The sequence below is a fragment of the Apteryx rowi genome, unplaced genomic scaffold (genome assembly GCF_003343035.1).
Source record: "Apteryx rowi isolate R43461 unplaced genomic scaffold, aptRow1 scaffold_632, whole genome shotgun sequence".
NCBI classification, from domain to species: domain Eukaryota; kingdom Metazoa; phylum Chordata; class Aves; order Apterygiformes; family Apterygidae; genus Apteryx; species Apteryx rowi.
The window spans coordinates 451,812-470,115 of record NW_020450908.1 but is presented as its reverse complement, the minus strand read 5'-3'; the positions used below and the strand labels follow the sequence as shown (position 1 = coordinate 470,115).

The 18,304-nt window shown below is 55.1% G+C and overlaps 2 protein-coding genes across 6 annotated transcripts in view; one reads left to right on the top strand and one right to left on the bottom strand.

Annotated features, from left to right (window-relative positions):
- The first annotated feature begins 86 nt into the window (after positions 1-86).
- POM121 (POM121 transmembrane nucleoporin) lies at positions 87-14,015 on the top strand. 5 transcript variants are annotated; one of them, XM_026084257.1, is made up of 12 exons: positions 87-308; positions 846-1,004; positions 3,030-3,110; positions 3,451-3,622; positions 4,721-4,812; positions 5,900-5,970; positions 6,250-6,374; positions 6,774-6,876; positions 7,244-7,414; positions 7,725-9,401; positions 10,133-10,261; positions 10,520-14,015. In XM_026084257.1, the coding sequence occupies exons 1-12, from the start codon at positions 244-246 to the stop codon at positions 10,612-10,614; spliced, it is 2,940 nt and encodes a 979-aa protein (XP_025940042.1). In that variant the 5' UTR covers positions 87-243; the 3' UTR covers positions 10,615-14,015. The 5 variants fall into 5 exon arrangements, with proteins under 5 accessions (XP_025940042.1, XP_025940041.1, XP_025940040.1 ...); XM_026084256.1 differs by having other exon boundaries at positions 7,241-7,414; XM_026084253.1 differs by lacking the exons at positions 87-308; positions 846-1,004 and adding exons at positions 1,110-1,247; positions 1,385-1,599 and having other exon boundaries at positions 7,241-7,414.
- The window catches only part of NSUN5 (NOP2/Sun RNA methyltransferase family member 5), a 6,071-nt gene continuing 473 nt past the window's right edge, over positions 12,707-18,304 (bottom strand). Inside the window, exons 2-10 of the mRNA XM_026084258.1 lie at positions 18,095-18,217; positions 17,817-17,991; positions 17,519-17,627; positions 17,079-17,217; positions 16,479-16,594; positions 15,888-16,066; positions 15,578-15,782; positions 15,207-15,359; positions 12,707-14,972 (exon numbers count right to left, since the gene is read on the bottom strand). Coding sequence (XP_025940043.1) covers positions 14,870-14,972; positions 15,207-15,359; positions 15,578-15,782; positions 15,888-16,066; positions 16,479-16,594; positions 17,079-17,217; positions 17,519-17,627; positions 17,817-17,991; positions 18,095-18,217 — 1,302 coding nt within the window. The 3' untranslated portion in view covers positions 12,707-14,869. The remainder of the gene's footprint in view (positions 14,973-15,206; positions 15,360-15,577; positions 15,783-15,887; positions 16,067-16,478; positions 16,595-17,078; positions 17,218-17,518; positions 17,628-17,816; positions 17,992-18,094; positions 18,218-18,304) is intronic.

Below are 18,304 nucleotides of genomic sequence, written 5' to 3'. Positions count from 1 at the left end.
AGCGGGCGGGGAAGCGGCCTGGGCCGGAGTGCCCGGAGGGCTGTGGGGGGGCCCGTGCCCCCCGGCCCCGCTGACCCCTGCTGTCTCTTCAGGAGCCCACTGGCTGCCCCGAGTCGCCTGGCGCAGGCCCCGCGCCGTCGCTACCCCATCCAGCAGGCCCGGTACGCCTCGCTGGGCGCCCTGCCCACCGTCTGCTGGGACGGCTGTCCGAGGAAGAGCGTGCTGTCGGCGCGCAACTCCGGCATGGTGCGCAGCCCCGTGACGGTGAAGATCGCCCGGCCGGCCGCCAGTCTGGCCCGCTCCCCCGCGTGAGTATGGCTGTGGGGTCTCCCGGCGGCGCCCGCGTTTCAGGTCGCCGGGAAGGAGGAAGGAGCCCACTTCCCAGGCACGTGCTTTGCACGCAGGCCCCTGCGGCCCGCGTTTGTCTGGGAGGGTTGCGTGCAGCTGGGCATCGCCTCTGCCTCACTTCACACTTGTAAAGGCACTATAAAAACTTCCCCTGGCTGCCAGCAGTGATGAGATTAATCTGCCTGGGGAAAACCGGTTACCCGGCCCTGGTCCCAGTGGTTCTCCTCTTTGATCGCTTGAAGCGCTCTGCCAGGGGAGAGTGTGTGTAGCTCCTGGCCTTTTAATGACCTCTTAATCCCCATCTCAAGCATTGCTTTGTTGCTATGGAAAGGATTGCGCGGTCACAAGCTACCGAAGAGGCTGCCTTGGAGATCCTTTTCCTCCTTTCAACTGGGCATAGGGGCAGCTGGTGCACCAGGCAGGAGGGGGCTTGGTCCCTGGGGCCTCTGTAACCAGAGGGAGTCTTGCTTTTTCTAACTCCTTGCTTTCCTTCACAGCCTGGAGCAGCTGATCTCGCCAATGGCCTTTACATCCAACAGCAGCCTGGACCCATGTGCAAAAGAGACTGTGCTGAATGCCATCAAAGAGAGTAGGAAAAGGACTGTGGAGGAGGAGGAGGACCAGACTTTTGGGAATGATCAGGAGAGCAAGAGAAGGTAAAAAAAAAAAACTGGCAGTGCAGGCCACTGCCTGTGTATTGGGAAAGTTGTAAATGGGGCTGGTGCTTCAGTGGTGACAAATGTGACGTATCCCAGAGCGTGCTAATCCTATGTGACAAGGAGTCTGGTGTGGACAAGCGCTGCAGAAAGTGAACTGCAAAGAGGAAGCACACCTGATCACCCTGCCCTCCTTATTTTGTCAGAAATTCTTCCAAGACTCTTCTTGTCCTTGAGATCAAAGTATGTGGTTTAAGTTTCTGTCTGGGCAAGCTTGTGTGTCAAGTGTGTTCTCTTGTGTTGTTGGATATGGTGAGAGGCCTGGAATGTGGACTGAGGAGGCCTGTCAGGGCTTCACTGGAGGGATTCCTGTGTTTCAGAAAAGGCTTCTGTCATCTCAGGAGTTAGCAGACCAGAGAAACTTGGCAGGTAATCCTGGATCCTGGTATCTGCCATAGGCTTATCATCTTGATCCTTCAATCAGCTTCAGTCTTCAAGGAGAAATGGGATCCCAAAGTCTGAAATTCAGGATGGAAGCATCACACTTTAAAAGATCCCTGGGTGCTCCTTTATGCGCAGTAACTAGCAAAAGGAGGTAAAAACAAAATGGAAAACAAGAAAGACTATCTTTTGCTTTCATTAATCAAGGTCAATGATTTCCAGCTCTGAGCTCCAAGAAATGAGGGTGCAGTGTCTTTGCCAGGGCTCTGGGAAGTACAGGGTATAAATCAGGGATGCTAGGGTCTGCTGGAGCCTTTTGTAACTGCCCAGGCATAGTTCTGCTGTTTTGTTATTCTCTTCTGTTTTTTGGCCTTTCCATTCGTGTACATGTAGGCCATTTGCCTTGTGCCTCCCTCTGACCCTTATACACTGGGGGCTGCCTCTCTGGGCTCTGGTAGGTAAACTGAAGGATTGGAGAAGAGCAGTTTGGGCTGATGAAGGCACTGCCCAAGCATGTTATCCTGTGTGCTGCACTGGGGCCTGCTATTAGAGGTCATTCTGAGAGCAGAGGGGGATGACTGGCAGTTTCCAGGGAGCTCCCAGCTGCTTTTCCTGCTGCTGCAGGAGCAGACTGGCAGTGGGAGTTGCAGCAGGTCATGCAGTTTTCTGTTCCATCAACTGATTTTTCCCTCTACCTTTGAACCCTTGCCTCAGGTTGGTGAATCTGAACATGAGGAGAGCTGAGTCTGTCTAGGATGACGCAGGATGGGTGTGCTGGCAGAATCTGCTGTCTCTCTTTTTATTATTATTATCATCATCTTTTTTATTATTTTATTTTAAGGTGCCAATATCCAGGTCTGCCACAAAAGCAAATTTTAAAGGTGTTAATCATCTGGAGAGCATGAAAAATGCTCAGAGGCAAAAAATCCAGTGACCTTTGAGGATAGAAAGGTACCTGTGTCAGCTGGAGAGCATTGTGCCACCTGTGCAATTGGGTCAGCATGCTCAGACCTTCAGGGAAAGCACTTGGACTAAGTGACAGGGCTGATCTTACCTCTGCTGTGGGATTTATTCTCAAGACATTCAGACTTCATTTATTCACTGAACTGGAAATTTACTTGTGGGAAGGTGGATCTAATTTCTAGCTCAAACTATCCACGGCACTGGCTAGGAAGAGGTAGGAAATCTAGGTTTCAGAGCTCAGGTTCATTCCAGAAATGAACTGCTAATTTAATCTGAAATGTTTTTGGCTTAGAATGATGGATTTGGGCAAAGATTTCATTAAATGAATACTACTCTGCCCAGCAGGCAGTCAATGGAGCTGCTGGTGCTTGGGAGGAAGCGGCTAGGGATGAGAATGAGTTGAGGCCAGGACTAGGCAGAGAGAAAATCTGAACCCTGGAAAGGCGGCAGTATGTGGATGGGAAAACTTCTGCCCCAAGTATTGGGTGGCAGGAGAAAAGCAAGGTTTGTGCTTTCCGGGTGCTGGGCCTGCCTGGAAGGGTTCCTCTCCCAGCCTGGGAGGGCAGCCCCTGCTCTCTGCTGTCTCCTGGCCATCAAAGACTTTTCTCCTCTCCCCCGCAGGCGCCATGACAGCAGTGGAAGTGGGCAGTCAGCATTTGAACCACTGGTAGCCAATGGTGCCCCTGCCTCTCTCATACCCAAGTAAGTGCCCATCAGGCCCAAAGGGACTGCTGTTAGCTGGGAGGTGAATCCGTAAGTTTCTGTGGGCTCTGGAAAAGATGCTGGGTTTTTGCTTGTGGAGCCCAGGTTCTGGGGAGAGCAGGAGAGGCTGAGGCCTTGCCTTTTGTCTGTCACCCACCATTAGAGCTGTGCGCTCTGAGCACAGGCCAGTGGGCATTAGGGCTGTGCTGCTATGAGGTCTCTTTCTAAGCCCTGTGCTGTAAGAAAGAGCAGAGCTGCTTATCTCAACCTGCCCTGATTTTACAGGACCTGTGGGCAGAATGGTGGGGAGCTCATAAAATTTTTTTATAACCTTCTCCAGGCCTGGTTCTCTGAAGAGGGGCCTTGTTTCACACTGCCTAGATGACTGCTCAAACAAGAGGTCACGCACCTCTTCCATGAGCTCTGTGAACAATATGTATGCTGGTGGGATCCCCAGCTCCATTCGCAATGCCATCGCCAGCTCCTACAGCTCTAGCCGAGGCCTCTCGCAGGTAGGAAACAGCTTTACAAATATACTGCTGGAGCCTGTGACCAAGCGCAGTGCGGAGTAGTTCAGTCCTCCTTTGGGATTGCCTGTGTAACTCAAACCCTGGGCTCATAAGATTAGAGCGGTGTTGCCAGGTACCTGGCAGTAAACACTGTGGGGAGTCTCCAGTGCAGCTTAGCCAGTCAGTTTTATCTTGTCACACGTTAGGCAGGCTGCTGGGCCAGCAGCGGCAGGAAGCGGTGTTACTTTGTCCTTTGGTGCATGCTTCTGTGGTGTTCCCAATCTGAGATGTCTTCCTGCAGTGCTTGTTTTATGCTGAAGGAGGAAGGAGGCTGTTTTTCTCCCTCCTTAGCCTTGGCCAGTCTGCTAGGGTGGTTAGATCCAGGTGGGGAAAAAGAATCTCCTTGCTACACTGCTGCCTTTTCAGCTGGAGTCAGCAAGTATCAGAGCTCTGTGTTCCCACTCTGACCTGGGCCCCCTCAGCAGCTGCTGAGCTGTAGAAAAACACTGCTTAAATGGCTCCTGGGTCAGGGCTGCAGATCTGACAGTGGAACAGTCGTGGCTCATGGAGCTCTGCTGTCTGTGTGGAGGAAGGCTGCCTCTGTGATCTCTCTAAGGAAGGGTTTTTCTCTGGCTGGGGCAAGTCCTAAAATCTTTGAGGTGGGGTCCATCTGCCCTGAGCTGGCAAGGAGGCAGCCTGCTGATGCCAGAGCAGCCCTGTGCACACCTGGGCATCTGAGGTTGCTGAGGCAGCCAGGCAGCCTCAGCCTGCGCTATGCAAAGGCAAGAGGACTAGTGTTTGCTGCCTGGACTGTGCTCTGAATAGCAGTGTCCTCCCTTTTCCACCCTCTCTGCCAGGCCAGCCTGTTAAGGGCCTAGAGGCTGCTTGCTCCTAAGATGTATTCACTTTGGGGAGTCCAGACCCTGCTGTGTTCCACTGAATGTGGAGAGGAATTATGTGATGATGAAGACAGAATGAGGCACTAGACTTGTTAGCTGAGGTCCTGGGAGATGGCATTTAACATGCAAGCAAGAAGGAGGATAGAACGTTTACTCTCTCCCATCCCATCACCTAAACTACTGCTGGTCTTTTGGCTTCCAGCTGTGGAAGACAAGCGGTGTGAATGTGTCCCCGCTGTCCAGCCCAGCGTCCTCACGCTCCCAGACACCAGAGTGGCCTCTCAAGAAAGCAAGGTAACTAGCCATCCTTCTAGTGAGCAGCTGCTCCTCAACTCCAGCCTGAAGGAGAGCAGGGCATCTTCCCAGCGGTCCTGGTGTCCAGACCCCTCTCACCAAGGGAATTGCGACTGTCAGAGCATCTTGCCTGTTTCTAAGATGTGACTGCTGGGTGACCCACCTGTGTGGGAATCCTGTTGATTTGGTGTTGGTTCGTATCTCTGCCACCTTCCTACTTTGATATCCTGGCAGTAGCATTGGAGAAACAGAACTGCACTGTTGATCTCCTGTCCTGCTCTGACACCATGTTATAGATTTAAGGGTTCAGAGATTGCCACAAATGCAGTGTTATTCTGTGACATTGTCACAGTCTGGATTGCCTGAATGTCTGAAAATTGGGAAGAGAGCAGGCCCTGATTACTGCAATCTCATCAAAAGTGATTCACAGGTGGCTGTGGCACATTTGCGTTTTAGTGCCTGCCTTGGAGCTTATGCCTTTGTTCCTCTTTCTCCCAGCTCAGAGAAGGACTTGATTCCATTGGGGAGAAGCATGTGTCAGAACTAAAGCTGACACAACCATTTGCCTGGAAAGGGTGGGTCTAAGAGACCTGTGGGAGATGGTGTTTCCCATCTGGAACCCCTGAATGCTGCTCTGAAGCTGATTTCAGCCCTGCAAAGCAGTACAGGTTGCGTGCACTTGAATGCCAGACCAAGCTATGATCTTGGAGATGGGAGCAGCTCCTCCGCTTTAAGCTGCTTTCAGGCTGGTGCAGTGAGGACAGGACTGGTAAGGACTGCACCCCTGAGCAGACTAGGAGCATGAAGGGGTCAGAAAGGAACAGAGCCGAGTAGAAACCCAGGGATGGGGCTGCCACGGCAGTGAGGAGTCTGTAATACAGGCTGGGGAACTTCCCTAAGAAGTCCTGTCTGATCCTTGAAGCTGGGGATGCTGTTAATGCCCACCAGCTCAGGACATCGTCTGGAGACCTGTTGTTTGGCTGAGGCAAAGATGCTGGTGGGAGTCTTAGTGTGTTTGGCCTGTCCCCTTTGGGAATGAGGCCAAGCTTGGGGATTGACCCTAACTGTCTCTCTCCCCTTTGCACAGGGAAGAGGAGGCTCTTCGCTCCAACACTTCCACTCCGGTGAAATCAGATAAGGAGCTTCAGGCCGAAAAAGGTGAGCACAGGCTTGTACCGGCTGTGGGTCATGGTTGGATGTGTCATCAGTCTGAGAAAGCAGCAGAATATAGTTTAGGTCCGCAGGTGGGATTGACTTGAGATGTCTCCTGGCAACTAAGAACATGCTGGTCCCAAGCCAGCAGCATTTCTGTTGCCCTCTGGGTTAGGGTCATCTGGAGAGGAGTCCCCTTTCTCCCTTTCAGACGGGACTAACATATTGATAGAAGCTAAGTTCCTCCTCTGCCTGGAGACAGTTCTGACTTGTCTCTCTCTGTAGTGGTGGAGACGCCCGTGCGGAAGAAGCAGAATTCCCTGAGCTCGCCATCTGTGTCAGGAAGCAGTGGGAAGCGCAAGCGGAAGATCCAGTTGCTGTCATCTCGACGGGGAGATCAGCTCACTCTGGTACGTCGCTGTCTCACAGCCCCTTTTGCCCTCCTCTGGCGATAGAATGTGCTCACTGCAATTTCTGCAGGGCTGGGGGGAGACTGACCTGCCTGCCCTCAGGAAGGAGGCCCCGTCCTTGGCGGAGTGGGAAGTGACGCTATCCCCAGCCCCAGTGTCTGGTGGGCTGTGCGTGATTGTGCTGCCTGCTACCGGACCAGGTAATGGCCTGGGGAAGGCCTGCCGTGCCCTCAGCGCCAAGCCGGGGGCCATAATAGGTGGGATTGGAGCTCCGCGGTAGCGTGCTGTGGCAGAACCACCTGCTTCACGGGTCTTGCGACGGCCTGCCTTCACCACACGTTCAGAGAGGCTCTGCCAGCTTCCCTGAAAAGGAGCTAAGTTGCTGCTCTTTCTTGGCAGCCCCCGCCGCCTCAGCTGGGTTATTCCATCACCTCGGAAGACCTGGATGCGGAGAAGAAGGCAGCGTTGCAGTGGTTCAACAAAGTCTTGGAGGATAAGGCTGGTAAGGACTGCACCCCTGGGCAGACTAGGAGCATGAAGGGGTCAGAAAGGAACAGAGCCGAGTAGAAACCCAGGGATGGGGCTGCCACGGCAGTGAGGAGTCTGTAATACAGGCTGGGGAACTTCCCTAAGAAGTCCTGTCTGATCCTTGAAGCTGGGGAACCTCCCTAAGAACTCCTGTCTGATCCTTGAAGCTGGGGATGCTGTTAGTGCCCCAGAGTCCACAGGGAGTTAGTGTGAGGAGTGAGGTTTTCTAGCTCCAGAGCTGTGGAATGTTCCTGAAGCTTCCTACCCACTGGGGAAGCTCTGCTAATGGGTAGTCCCCTACAGCATGTTACGGATACTGATTTCTTGCTCCTTTCCAGTAGATCCAGCCCCCAGCACCACTGCAGAGACTACCCCTCAATCCAGGCCGCTGGTGTTCACGGTGACCTCCCCAGGGCCTGCGCCTGTGTCAACAACTGCACCTGCCAGCACCAACTCGCTCTTGGACAGCCTGAAGAAGATGCAGAGCAGCCAGACTGCCCCTGTGCCGGCAGGTGAGGAGGAAGAGAGTGGGCAGAGCGAGACAGCCCCAAGAGGGGCTGTCCAGCATCTTTGTGGGAGACAGGCTGGAAAACTCCATGTTCAAACACCCTGCAGGCAGTGGAGACAGCAGGCAGGCCTTGGGGGGGGCACATCTGGGCACTGAGTCTGGGCTCTGGTTGTGAGCTGCAGTAGCATGGAAGGCTTGGTCCATCTGCTATGGGGAGGTGCTGCTCCAGGAGCCTTTGCACTACTGGGGTGGCTGTTTGGCAGAAGGGCTGTATATGATCCCTGTCTCTAAATCAACTCTTTACCCCTTTCCAGACTCTTCTGGAGCTGCAGTAGTGTCTCCACCATCTTCATCAGCACCACAGCTGCCTGCTCCAGCTACATCACTGGAGTCGAGTTCGTTACCTGTGACTTCTGCCGACACCAAGCCTGTGCCCATATTAAGCATAACCGCCCCTTCTGCCCCTCCTACCTCTGGGGCACAGCCTGCCAGCAGCCTGGCGAATTCTTCATCCACAGAGCTGGGCCAGACCCCCAGCAAACCTCCCTCCTTCCCAAAGCCAAGCATCCTTTTTGGGATGCTGAACACCCCTCCAGCCAGCCAGCCGGCAACAACAGCAGCTGCTGCTGTCCCCACCACGACCCCTGTCTTCAAACCCATCTTTGGAACTCCGCTGAAAAGCGAGAGCACAGCACCCTGTACGACTGTTGTCTCTGCTGCAGTTGTGTCTGCGAGCTCAGGCCCTTCCTCAACGTCTTCTGCCGCTACCATGTTCAAGCCTATCTTCGGTAATGTGACAGCAGCTTCATCTCCAGCAAAGGCTTCTCCTTTTGCATTCAAGCCGACATCACAGCCAACCTCAGCTGCAGATCTGCCAACAACCTCCACAACTGCCCCAGCAGTATTCACGGGCCTCCCTGCTGTCATCTTCACCACTGCAGCCACGACTGCTACCACACTGAGTTCTTCCACGGATGCCACCACTAAACCTGTCTTCAGCTTTGGACTCAACCCTCCTGCCTCCACTGGCCCTACTGCCAGCCTGACTGTTACCACTGCCACTTCCACCAGTACATCCCAGCCATTCTTGTTTGGAGGCCCAGCCAGCTCGGCTCCCAGCACAGAAGGCAGTTTTGTGGCCTCAGGGCCTGTGTTCCAGTTTGGAAAGCCAGCTCCAGCCACAGTCCCTGCCACCACCAGTGTCCCAGGAGGCTCTGCCTTTGGCCAAGCACCTTCAAACTCGACTGCTCCCACCACTGCTGTGGGCTTTAGCATTTTTGGAGGCACTGCCCTGACATCTACCCCAGCAACCACAGGTCAGTCAGCGTTGACATTTGGCTCCTCTGTTACAGCTTTTGGCAGTTCTTTCAGCACAAGCGCGAAGCCACCGCCACCGTATCCTGGCACAGCAGATCAGTCAGCTTTCAGCACTGGTGCTGTGGAGAGCCAACCACCCGCCAGCAAACCCTCTGCGGGTGCAGTCAGCTTTGGCCCCTCTTTCACTTTTGGAGCCCCCACAGCCCAGTCCACCGCTCAGCCAGCATTTGGTAGTAATGCTCAGCCGGCATTTGGCACAACCAGCACCCAGGGCTCCTTTGGCACCAGCAGCACCCAGGCAGCATTTGGAACTACCACATCTGTCTTCTCTTTCGGGACTGCCACCTCCACCACAGCCAGCTTCGGTTCCAGCACCCAGACCACAAACAGCAGCACTGGCACTGCTGTCTTTGGCACCACCCCCTCTCCTTTCACCTTTGGGGCGTCTGCCCAGCCAGGTCCCTCTGCCAGTGCCTTTGGGATTGGCACACCTGCACTGAGCAGCAGCTCCCCCGCCGTATCATTCAACTTTGGGGCTGGGCAGAGTGGAGCAGCCACTGTGGCAACGCCATTCGGTTCTTCCCTGACGCAGAGCACGCTGGGTGCGCAGAATCAGAGCACACCGTTTGCCTTCACTGTGCCCAGCACTCCTGACAACAAACCTGTGTTCGGAGGTGAGCCACAGCGGTCAGGCCTCTTGGCAGGGTGGAGGGCAGGGCTGGTTGTAGGTAGCTGCTTTCCTCATGGCCCTTGTTGAACTTCCCTGGGCTCAGGAGCCCTAGATGGGCTGATGTTTGTGCTGTGCGGGGCCTTGCCTCACTATCTATTCAGGTCCCCAGTTCTCAGTCCTTAATCCTTTAGGCTGCTGTTCTTTGGCCCCTCTAAACATGGCAGCTCTCTAGCTCAGCATGAGTGCTGAACCCAGCCAGATCCTTCACAGCCCTGCAGAAGCCAAGGTCTTGCCAGCATTTAAAAGCAATCTGGAGTTTCTTGGAGAGTAGAAACACTTCCAGCCAGTGATTGCAATCCTTTCTTGCTCATTCCCTGAGGTTTTCCCAACCACTTTGAACCCTCTCTGAATCATCTCACTTCCTGCAGAGTTGCAACCCACATGCTGAGAAACTCTTTGGTCTAGAAAGACACAGGCCTTTGTGCTTCCCCAGCCTGCGAATCCTCCTGAGCCACCCTCTTGAGAGGGGGGCCAAGGGATTAAGATGAGAAAGTAAGAGAGCAGCCTCTCACATTAAAAGGGACTCTCAGAGGTGAATAGGTTGGTCCTGAGGGACTGTATTCCTTCAGTCCACGGAGAGAGATCCTGCTGTTTGCAGGAAGTGCCTGCTCCCAAAATCCAGGCTCTCCTGTCTCCTTTGCTAATCCACACTCACAGTGGCATGTTGTTTTCCAGGCACTCCTGCTCCCACCTTTGGGCAAAGCACACCTGTCCCAGGAGCAGTGGGGAGCGGAAGCAGTAGCCTTTCCTTTGGGACACCCAGCACTCCTGCCTCAGGCTTTGGGGGAGTTGGTGCTTCCTTCGGTAAGAGTTCCTCTCTGGCCCTGTGGGGCCGAGGGACTGTGTTGCCCCCTTGGTGGGGGAATGGTGGCAGGACCTGTGACAGGCTGTGTTCTGGGAGCTGGGGTTGATGCTGTCCCCTGTCGCTTGCTCGGGTGGTACCTTCAGGACTTGGGGGAGGCAAAAACCTCTGTTCCCTCTGGGAGGGGGGATAACACTGCCTCTGTGTTAACACAGCTGTGGGTGAGGCTGGAGAGACCTATGCAACCTTTCTGCTTCCAGGTCCCTCGACCCCTGCGTTTTCCATCGGGGCAGGATCCAAGACCGGGGCTCGCCAGCGGCTGCAGGCGCGGAGACAGCACACCCGCAAAAAGTAACCTCTTGAATTGTTAGGCCCCAGCTGCTGGCCTGCTGCGAAGAGCCCCTGCGCCAGCACGCACGCAAGGGGCTCCAGTCTAAAGCAGTCCCCATGGCAGGACCAGCGATGGCGGGGGGGGGTCAGGCCCCCATCTCCTGTGCCAGCAGGAGACTCTGCTGGGTAGCAGTGACTGGGGTGGGACAGGATAAACCAAACCCTTCGTACTTGAACAGTTCCACAGCCAAGGCTGAATGAACCTCTGTACATATCTACAGCGTTTCCTCCCTCATTTTATTTTGCCATGTTTCATAATATGTAAATTTTCCCCGTTGCTTCTTCTAGCTGTGCCTGTGCCCTTCTCCCCCAGCCCCCCTGACATTGAGCCCCCTGCCCCACAACATGGCAGTCAGTAGAGCTGCAGGGTGCCAGCTGACCCGCACATCGCTGCTCAGAGCCTGGCTGGAGATCTGCTCTCCTGGCATGCTGCTGTCTCTCTGCAGCTCTGCTGCCCAACCCTGCTGGGCGCAGTTCTCTAACTGCCCCAGTGCTACTGAGTGGTGCGGTCTTCACCAGGTCCAGAAATCTTTCCCTGCTGTGTAATCTGCTGACCTGGTGAACACTCTTCCTCTAGAGGATTCTGCTCCAAGCTGGCAGTTGCCATCTTTGCAGAACACTAGCCTGGATTAATGGCAGTGGGGCCCCCACGAGGGTGGGCATAAGTGTTTTGGTGCCATAGGTGACTGATCCGGCTTCTGCAGCTGGATAAAGACCCCATTGTCATAACTTGTATCTCCCATTAAACCTTCAGCTGAGGTCTCGCACGCATGGGATGATGACTGTGCCATAGTGTCAGACCTCAGCTGGAGGAGCGCTGTGGGGATGAGCCATGCTCAGAGCTCCGAGAAGTGTCCTCCCCCCTGCAGGGCCAGGCTCCTTCCAGCGAAGGAGCCCTGGCCATTGCTGCTCTCTGCCATCTGTGAGGCTTTGGGCTGACCCTGATCTGCTCTGTGTAAAGCATTGTCAGTTTTGCTTTGTTTGTGCTCCTGTTGATGCACTCATTGAATCGAGTTTGGAGGAAGAATTGAACCGTGTGCGTGGCGGCATGTTGGTTATGCCGGATTTGCTGTTTGGAGTTTTTTTGGGGCGCCTGTTCCCTCATGGGGGGTGCGCCCTGGCTAATTGGGTGTTGACAGTAGCATCACTGCGTGGCTACTATTGCTGGGTGAGTTCTGTCCCTTTGTCGTTGTGACTGAAAGAAAGGCAGCCGGGGTGGAGGGGACGGGCCCTGGCAGTCTCTCCTCTACTTGTTCTCCCTTCCTGCTCTTCTCTGTCCTAAGCTGGGCCAGGAGCTAGTGCCCGTTAGCCACCTTGTGGTCCTCTAGAGCCAGGAGGAGTCCAGAGAGGATGGGTTTACCCCTGATTCCCCCTTTGGTTTTCACTTTTAGCTCATCCCCATCCTTTTGTTTTTACCAGCTCGTAAGAGCTACGGTGCTGTGTCCAAAGCCCCTGTTCCCACCCAGCCAGAAGTGGGACTGTTTCTGTATCTGGGAACTCCTGTGAGAAGAGATTGCCGGGTTCAGGTTCCCCCAGGAACCAAGAGCTGGCCACAGCCCCAGCGTGGCCTCCCCTTCTCTCTGCCCCGGGGAGAGGGACCGGCACCCCTGCCCCACAGTCTCCCCACCACTTCCAGGAGTGCTTCGCTGCCGGGTTTTTTACTCTCCGAGCCGTGTGAGTGTGTGTGTCTGCCGAAGTCTAAATTAAAAAAAGAAAAAAAACAAATATTTAAACATTTTTTTAACAAAATAAAAATTTATTTTTATATTTAAGCTAAATTGCCTTTGAATTCCTTCAAGCTTGGTTCAGTGAGGTTGCCAGACCCTGCAGCGCTGGTGGTAGAGTTTAGCTGTGCAGTTGCAGTCTGGTGAGGAGTTGGCATATGGGCCTAGGCCCTCACCTCTGTCTACCCACACCAGAGGGGAATAGCTGCACTGGGGAAAGGCAGCTATGTCCCATGGGCTGGCCAGGGCTGGAGCACCCCAGGTGTGTGCTCTGTGACCATATTCTCCTCCCAGGCTGTAACAAAATGTCCTTATTTTAAAATGTGATGTATGTGGATGTGACTAAACTTTTTTTTTTCTTTTTTTTTTTTTTTCTTTTTTAAATTCCCCTGAGGATGAGGAGCAGGAGCTCTTGCACGTTACAGTGGCAAGTGTGGTTTTTCTCATCTACCAGGAAAAACATGCCTTTCCCAGCAGGCACAGGGAAGACAGGCAGGGTGAACAGGCTGTGTGTGGTGCAGGGGGGAGGCAGCCCCTTTTAGCATGGGGGCAGAGGGCATGCAAACCGGCACCTTCCCTCCAATGGCTCACAGCTGCCTGGCACTGGCATGGGTTTTCCTAGCCTTCCTGTACCAAAATGGCTGAGGGGAATCTGGTGGTCTGTTGCAGGGCTGCTGTTCCCCTATGAGCATGGCAGACCTTTGCTGAGGGAGTCAGCTTGGGTGGATGTGTCCTTGGAGGCTGAGGATCTGGCTAATAATGGGATTATCATACGTGAGGGCTAATTTGTGGCATTTGCTCCCTCTCCTGAGGGCAGCTTGCTGTGGCAGGAGACCAGCTGGCTCCCCATCCACTGCTGCCTCCTCTTCTGGCCTCTGCAGGTCATCCCTGGCTCCCCCGCAAGAAAGGACAGAGAGGCTCCCTAGGGCAAGGAAGCAAGCTGGTGCCTGGCTGGTGGGGCAGTGTTGCTTGCACCCTCTGAAGGGCCTTGCCTCACATGCTGGCGGAGGAGAGGGGTGTCTTGTCTCAGCCTCCTGAAACTTGGGGCAGCTCCAGGCACAGTGCTGGGAGGCAGAGGGGATGGTGGACGGTGAAGAGCACCCTGCTAGCTGCTGGGAGCACTGCTCCCTGTGCCTGTCAGGCACCCTCACAGGGTGCAAGCTCATCAGAGCAGGGGCTCAGCGCTGCAAAGGGGCCTGCTGTAGGAAGCAGGGCCAGGCTGGATGTTGGTGCTGCCACAGTCCTTGGGCTGCTGCTTGTGTAAGCTAGGGGTGATGCTCTCCTAGGGAGGCTTTAGAAAGACCCAAGTCTTGTTTCACAGTCCCCCTGCATCAGCTGGTGCACGAGTCCTGAGCCCTCCCACCCTTTTCCATGGCTCAGAAACACCAAAGCTTCCCAGGGGCCAAGGCTGTGTCACTAAAGGAGCTATTTTCCCCCCTGCCTCCCTCCCCTGCACAGACACCTTTGGGTACCTGCTGGGAGTGACCTGCGTGACTGGGTTGCAGTGTGTGGACAGTGAAAGTGCTGGGAGGCTGGGTTTTAACTCAAAACTGAAGACTTGGATCATTCCTGGTGTGGCTGATGAGGATTTTTTTTTTTGTGTGTGTGTGTGTGTGTGAGAATGTGCAATTTCTTTCCTTGCTTCTTCTGTCACTGATTTAAAATAAAAAGACTGCGTTCATGTCTGGCTCACCCTCGTGTTTTAGTTCTGCTGCCTGCAGCGCCTGAGCAGGGCACTGCATTGCTGGACCAGTAGGTGGTGCTGCTTTCTAACTCAGGCTTGAGTGTTCCTCCTCTCCCTCTTAGTGCTGATGGAGGAACAGGACTTATTTCACTATTATTTTCCCCCCTTTGCCCTGCTGTTAGGGTGCCTGTATATCAGGCACCAAAGGCATACTGGGGGAGGTATCTGGGCAAGCTAATGCACTGCATGTACACTTGCCAGAGAAGACAGAAGAGAATTTAATGCTTGTTTCATCACTGCTACTGCAGAAGTTACAAGGTCCTTTTCTCAAACGCCAGACTACTTTGTCCCCCTAAAAAGCTTTAAAACATCATTAGTCCAGCTGGAGAAATCAATCCAGATAGGCAGGATACAGAAATTCTGGGTATGCTGAACACTTAATCAAACAGTAGCAACCTCCTGAACATGCCCAGGTCTGGCTTTGAGAGCAAGCTTGCATAGGGCTGGATGAGCAGTTTCCTCCTTCCTTGCCTGCTGTGTGCAACAGGGTACCCAGGGGATAGGCAGCCCCAGCCCCCTCAGTCCCAGCAAGGAGCATGGATTTACAGAAGTCCACCACGACTGCAGCTGGTACAAAGTTTTACTTTACAGGTCCAGGTCAGAGAGGCCCCACTGTCCAGGGGCAGAGACAGAGACAGCTCCAGCCTTTCATTCATGCAGTACAAGGGAGATAGAGACCCTCCTGCTGTAGTCACTGCTGCACTACCAGAAGCAAACAGAGCTTGGCTATGTGCAGTCCTAAAAAAGCTAATTCACTCTTTCACTCGCTGCTTTTTCCTTTTCTTCTTGTGAGCAGTCCCTGGATGCACGCCCCTTCCTTGTTGTAGGCTCTCCTCAGCTGATGTGGGCAGGGAGCTGTGGACAAGAGCGAACAGCCTGAGCTAAGCACCCAAGGCCCTGCTCAGCCCAGTACCATGGCTCTTGCAGTCTCTTTCTGTGCTCGAGTGTGGTTTGACTCCCCTCCTCCTCGCACCCTTCTAGGTGCCCCTCAAACCCCCCAAAACACCAAGGTGCAGGCACCATACAGACATCCAGGCAGCCCAGAGCCCAGTTACCATCCCCCTGCTAGAGTCTCCCAGGCCCTCTTACCTGGGGACAGCAGCCTCTTCCCCGCACCGCTCCAGCACAGCCACAAAGAAACCATTGGTGAGCGTGTCTGCAGGAGAGGCTCGGAGGCAGCATTCAGCCCCAGGGAAGGTAGCAAGTCCTCGGCAAGGCCAAGAAGGCAACACATTCACCAGCCTGGAGTGTGGGACAGACCGGGACAGTGCTGAGCCAAACCTGGAGTTCTGCACCAGTTCTGCCATCAGCAGCACACAGCCATATTTCCCACAGCACAGCACAAGAACGAGCACGCTCCCATTGCCTTCAGATATGCCACAGCAGCAACCCTGTGGCATCCTGTGGCACTACCCTGCTGCAGCATTTCCCTCCCCATCTCCTCCCTGAAGCAGGCAAACCTGAAGGCTGAGCCCTGCTCCTGGAGCACAGCATGTACAACATCCTCATTTTCCTCCTGGTGCACCGAGCAGGTGGAGTAGGCCAGGCGCCGGACAGCCGGGAAGCTCAGAGCATGGCTCAGGATCTTGCACTGGAATCCAGCTAGCGCCTGCAGCCGCTCTGCACTGGGGGTGGCCTCCTCTGTTGGCACCCGGTTCACCATCCCTGCAGGGAGACCAGCAGTCACCCCCAAGGCCAGGTGCCAAGAACCTGGCTCAAGCCTGCTGCCTTGTAGCAGCTGAGATGGCCTAAGCCCTCCCTGCACATTACCTGAGCCACTGCATGATGGGTCTAGGAGGATATAGGTCACTTTGCTGTACTTAGAGTCCCTGGGATCAACTGTCAGGAAGTCCTGCTGGGCCAGCTCAAAGCTGGTGACCCCAGCCCGCATCAACATGGTGTTCATGGTGGCCAGGCGCTTGGTGTCCAGATCAAAGGCAAAGATCTGCCTGAACATAGAGCCCAGGCCCCAAGAGAGGGATGAATATCCTGCCCAGCCCCAGGAACCCCGCTCACCATACCAGGCTGCCCCAAACATCCTCTGTCTGCAGGGAGGCAGAGCTCCCACATATGTGGGCTAGCGGGGCTGGTCTCCAGCAGAGATCTGTGTTAGTGGCTGGGAAGTGAATCTAAGCGATTTCCTGTTCTCTCAAGCCTTTCTAATGGTCATTCCACCCCCACAACTATCAAAGTCCCCCACCCACCTGAAGAGAAGCAGGTGTCAAGCCTGAGTTAGCAGCATGAGACTACAGGCTGCAGCTTTGCTTCAGCCCTGCTGCCTTCCCTTCATGCTAGCCTGTCTCCTGCAGACTTGGGGCAACCTGCACTCCTTCCCCTCCAGTACACACAGCCTCCGCTCACCCCTTGTTCTTCAGGATGGCAGCCATGTGGCTGGTCTTGTTCCCGGGGGCAGCACAAGCATCAATCACGTGGGAGCCAGTGGCTGGACTCAGGAGGAAGGCAGGGAGGCAGCTGGCCTGCAAGAGGGTTCACAGCCATCAAACGCGCAGAGCCACAAGTGCCTCTTGTACCACCCAACCCCCAGGTCCCCTCCTCAGGTGATGCCCCACACTGTAGGGTGACAGGTGAGCACAGCTACATAGCACCAAGTCTACACAACACCCACCATTACTGCTGCCCCGCTGCTGGGAACCACTCTCAGTGTGATGAGAGCAGCACTGCCCAGCTCACAGCCCCACAAACCTCCCAGCAGAGGGAAGTTTTTAGTGCAGTTCTGCGTGTTTGTCCAGTACCTACAGGCTACAGAACCAGAGCTACAGGGGAACTCTGCACCTGCAGGCTGCACTGAAAATTTCTGCATTCAAAATTCAGTTCTTCAAATCCTGTAGCAAACCAGGCCCAAGCCCAGTCCCTAGCATGTAGGGGAAGGCCCACCCTACACTCATTTCAGCTATTTTCCCACCCCTGCAACTGCAGCCTCTTGCTCCCCAGCTCACTCACCTTGTCCTGCAGTATTATGTGCCCAGAAGTATAGAGCTGGTTGTTATGGAAGTCTGTCTGTGGAGGGAAGACCAGCAGCTCTGGGAGATGAAGATCCAACAGGAATTTCTTCCCTGAGAGGGAGCTCAGTTCCTCCACACTGCCCATAAGCCACATAAAGGATCAGCACACAGTCCTGCCTCTGCATTCCCAACACTAGAACTCTTCAGAGCCCAGGTGGAGAACCCCCCTTCTTCCCATGCCCCCACTCCACTTTGGCACCAAGCAACACACGGAAAGGTGGAAAGTAAGAATGAAGAGTGTCATGGTGGAGATCCCAAATCAGCCACCACAAGCACCAAGATCAACAACCCTTCAACTTACAGGATCTCTTCCCAAGCCCTTATCTCTCACTGATATCCCCATGAAGGGGCCCCAGGACAGCACAGAGATACATTTACCTCGCTGCCTTGCCCAAGTAGGAATAGCCCTGGCGCTTGAAGAAATCAATCACATCATCCACACAAGTCTTCAGGGTGTTCACTCGGACGTAGCGTGGTAGCTGGGGGGCTGGGGAGACCACAGTCAGGTCAGACGCACGCACAAGATCCCAGTTGCAGTCTGCACACTGTATGGGAGCACTCTGGGTGGTCCAGAGGGACAACCCTCTGCTGTGCCAAGACAACCCGAACCCTCACCTCCCTGGCTCATGAAGCCAGGACAAGCCCGCAGCTCCTGTGGCACCAAAAGTAAGCTCACCTCCTGGGCTCGCTCCCTCTGCCGGGGCCAGGAGATCCTCGTTGCGGCTCACCTTCCGCTGCACCTTGAGCCGGGCCAGCTCAGCCTGCAGGCGGGCCCGGTGCCGCCGGGCCAGTGCCTTCCAGCGGCCCCCACACTTGAGGCCCTTGCCAAAGAGCAGGTCATAGACCAGCACCTGCAGGCAGCGTGCAGTGAGGGCAGGGCAGCGAGCAGGGCTCGGCGGCGGATGGCCCAGAGGGGGCTTCACCGCTTCAGTGGGGGCGTGGGGCCGCCCTTACCTTAGCCAGGTGCGGGGGCAGCTTCTTCTCGGCCTGCAGCAGCGCGGCGCCCGCCAGCAGCGCGTCCAGCACCGGCGAGTACCGCAGGGTCTCGGACACCAGCGCGTACAGCTGCCTCACGTGCTGCGGGGGGGTCATCAGCGGCGCCGCGCACCGGGGAGCCGCTGGGTCCTCCCGCCTCAACCGCCCCGGGACTCCCCGCCCCGGCCC

Excerpts from the sequence above, each read along its gene's own strand:
- POM121 (XM_026084256.1), top strand. The coding sequence starts at position 244 with ATGGTGCGCAGCCCCGTGACGGTGAAGATCGCCCGGCCGGCCGCCAGT. Across the intron at positions 3,111-3,450 it reads CCTGCCTCTCTCATACCCAA|GCCTGGTTCTCTGAAGAGGG; the intron begins GTAAGTGCCCAT and ends AACCTTCTCCAG. Across the intron at positions 10,262-10,519 it reads GGGAGTTGGTGCTTCCTTCG|GTCCCTCGACCCCTGCGTTT; the intron begins GTAAGAGTTCCT and ends TTCTGCTTCCAG.